Genomic DNA, 2348 nt, shown 5'->3' with positions numbered 1-2348 from the left:
TGTAGGGAATTCCACAGACACAGCAAAACCACAGCCCACACTGTAATGTATACTTCCTGACAACCATGAACAGCAGCTCAGAGCTCTGAGTTAGCTAATTTCACATGCCAAAAAGTAATCAGAGTTCTGCACTGCTGCTGGCCTGCTTCTAATTCCCTTGTGTAAAAATCACTGGAGAATTTTTGTTCTTCCCTGCAGCCTGCAAGGTAAACTTACCCATTTTAAACTATCTACCCTTCCTACTAAAAATGGGCAGATGAGGGAGTTTTTGTTTCAGTCTATTTGTAAAGACATTGCCAAGGTCAAAGTTTTAGTTCTTCAGAAGTCTTTAACTGTTAATGAGCTCTGCAAAAAACTGTTAGAGAATTCCACAATGACTGTACATTGTGTAGAAGCAAAACTGGGGCTAAAGAAAATTTTTATCTACAGTATCAAAAATAATCAAACCAGAGGTAAGAGAATAAGCCTCATACACTTTCACCTCTTGCTGGATGTTCTCTATCAAGCATTACATTTGTTTTATTTTCTTGAATAAATACCATAATAGTTTGATCAAAGTTTTTTGTTGTGTTTTTTTTTGTTTTTTCTTTTTTTCTTTAGAGGACATTAATCTAAGTAACTCTGGCAATTTTTATGACTACTCCTTTATTTTAAGTAATGTGATTAAACCAGGGAACTACTACACGTTACTTCTACATTACACTATTTCATTCAACATGCAGGTTTTGGGCAGTTATTGCCCTTTAAATTGAACAAGGAACTAGCACACTTCTTAATTTATTTTGCACATATCTAAAAATAAAATAAGTATTAAAAGACTACTTATGTCATATTTAATATTTACCTTTACAAACTACTTAACAACCTGTGATTGAATTTGTACCTCTTTATAATTTCATTACCATGAGCAGAAGCCAACTGCCTCAAACATGCTAAAGGATGTTTTAAATGTTTAATACAAGTCAGGTTATTTCAACAGCACATAATAACATGTTGACCTAGAACAATACTATCAAGACATTACCTTCTTAATCTTAACTTTTTTCTTATAAGTTTTGTATTGAATTTACAGTTAAGCAGTTATAAGGACTACCTTCTGGAAATAATACATTGTGAAATAAATTGTACTGTGCCAAATATGAGTCATAACCAATTTTCTACAGTCTTATTTAGAATTCCTTTATAAATATATATGATCTTTTTTTTTTTATTTCAATATGAAATTTGGTAAACTTATTCTGTTCATTTAGTTCATCCTTTACATCTTTCCTTGAGAAACTGATCAAAGAAAGAAACATTTACACAGCTCCCCCACAAAAGATCAACATATCTATAAATATATTTTGTAAGTAAAGCAGATATTTATTCACCAAAAAATGAAAACATGCAGCAAAGCAAGATAGGCATTAGTAAAACCTACTTTTGCGTTAATCTACAATACCTTAGGAGACTCCTAATGAAAAAAGGCAAACAACTTGTACTTAAGTAGAATACCAAGGCTAAAGAAGTTCAGTAACACATTGGGATTTAAATTTATTTTTGTATAGAGTTTTGGTTACTTTAATGTACCTTTAAAATGCAAGAACCAAGTTTCATACACAAGAAACTTGTTTCTTTAAACAAGGTACAAATTTTTTGCCTGTCTTCCACTTAAGGCGCTACTATTATTTGGAAAATGCAAAAAAGGACATGGTAAGTAATGATAATGAATGATTTAAAGAGACATTCATCTTTATATAATGACCTAAACCACAAAATTATTTATTGCTTAAACAGCACACACATTTTGTACATTTTGAAGTCTGTATGAGTTTAGTATTGGGTAGGCAGCAAACAAAAGCTACTTGTCTCTTTAAATTTTAATTTAATATTTTTACCTCCATGCACAATTTTACAAGCTGCTCACAAGATGACATGAAACTTGTTAATATGGTTTAAAGCAACACACTAAAACATGGGAAAACGGACTATAGTGTAACGTTTTCCTACTATGCATTTTCCATAACAAACAAAAGAAAAAAACACAACTTTAATTTCTGTCAGGCAGACGAAGTCTTTACCTGAACCCTAGGAACAAAAGGCGTTGTTCTTCTACTAAGGCTTTGGCTCTGGTAAGCAAAATTAAAGAAAAAGCAATAAAACAAAACCAAAAAGGACAACACGCTGGAAACTAAAAGACCAAAAGTAAAAACAAAGACACACAACTATTACTTTAAACACAGCTTTACACCAACAACATATTTATCTAACACAAAGTAATTTAATGCAAGGCATAAATTAAATTTGCAAATCTATTACTAAATTATTTTAAAACACTTTTATGGAAATTCTGGCCTTAGAGAAGTCAG

At 31.3% G+C, this 2348-nt stretch overlaps 1 protein-coding gene across 1 annotated transcript in view; it reads right to left on the bottom strand.

The window, feature by feature from the left end:
- Window positions 1–2348, bottom strand: part of RIMS2 (regulating synaptic membrane exocytosis 2) — a 303972-nt gene that overhangs the window by 190133 nt on the left and 111491 nt on the right. The window contains 1 exon segment of the mRNA XM_010006466.1: window positions 2061–2108. Coding sequence (XP_010004768.1) covers window positions 2061–2108 — 48 coding nt within the window.

Source organism: Chaetura pelagica, unplaced genomic scaffold, assembly GCF_000747805.2.
Source record: "Chaetura pelagica isolate M959 unplaced genomic scaffold, ChaPel_1.0 scaffold76, whole genome shotgun sequence".
Classification (NCBI taxonomy): domain Eukaryota; kingdom Metazoa; phylum Chordata; class Aves; order Apodiformes; family Apodidae; genus Chaetura; species Chaetura pelagica.
Note: the sequence above shows the minus strand (reverse complement) of the source record. Positions and strands in the feature narration are given on the sequence as shown.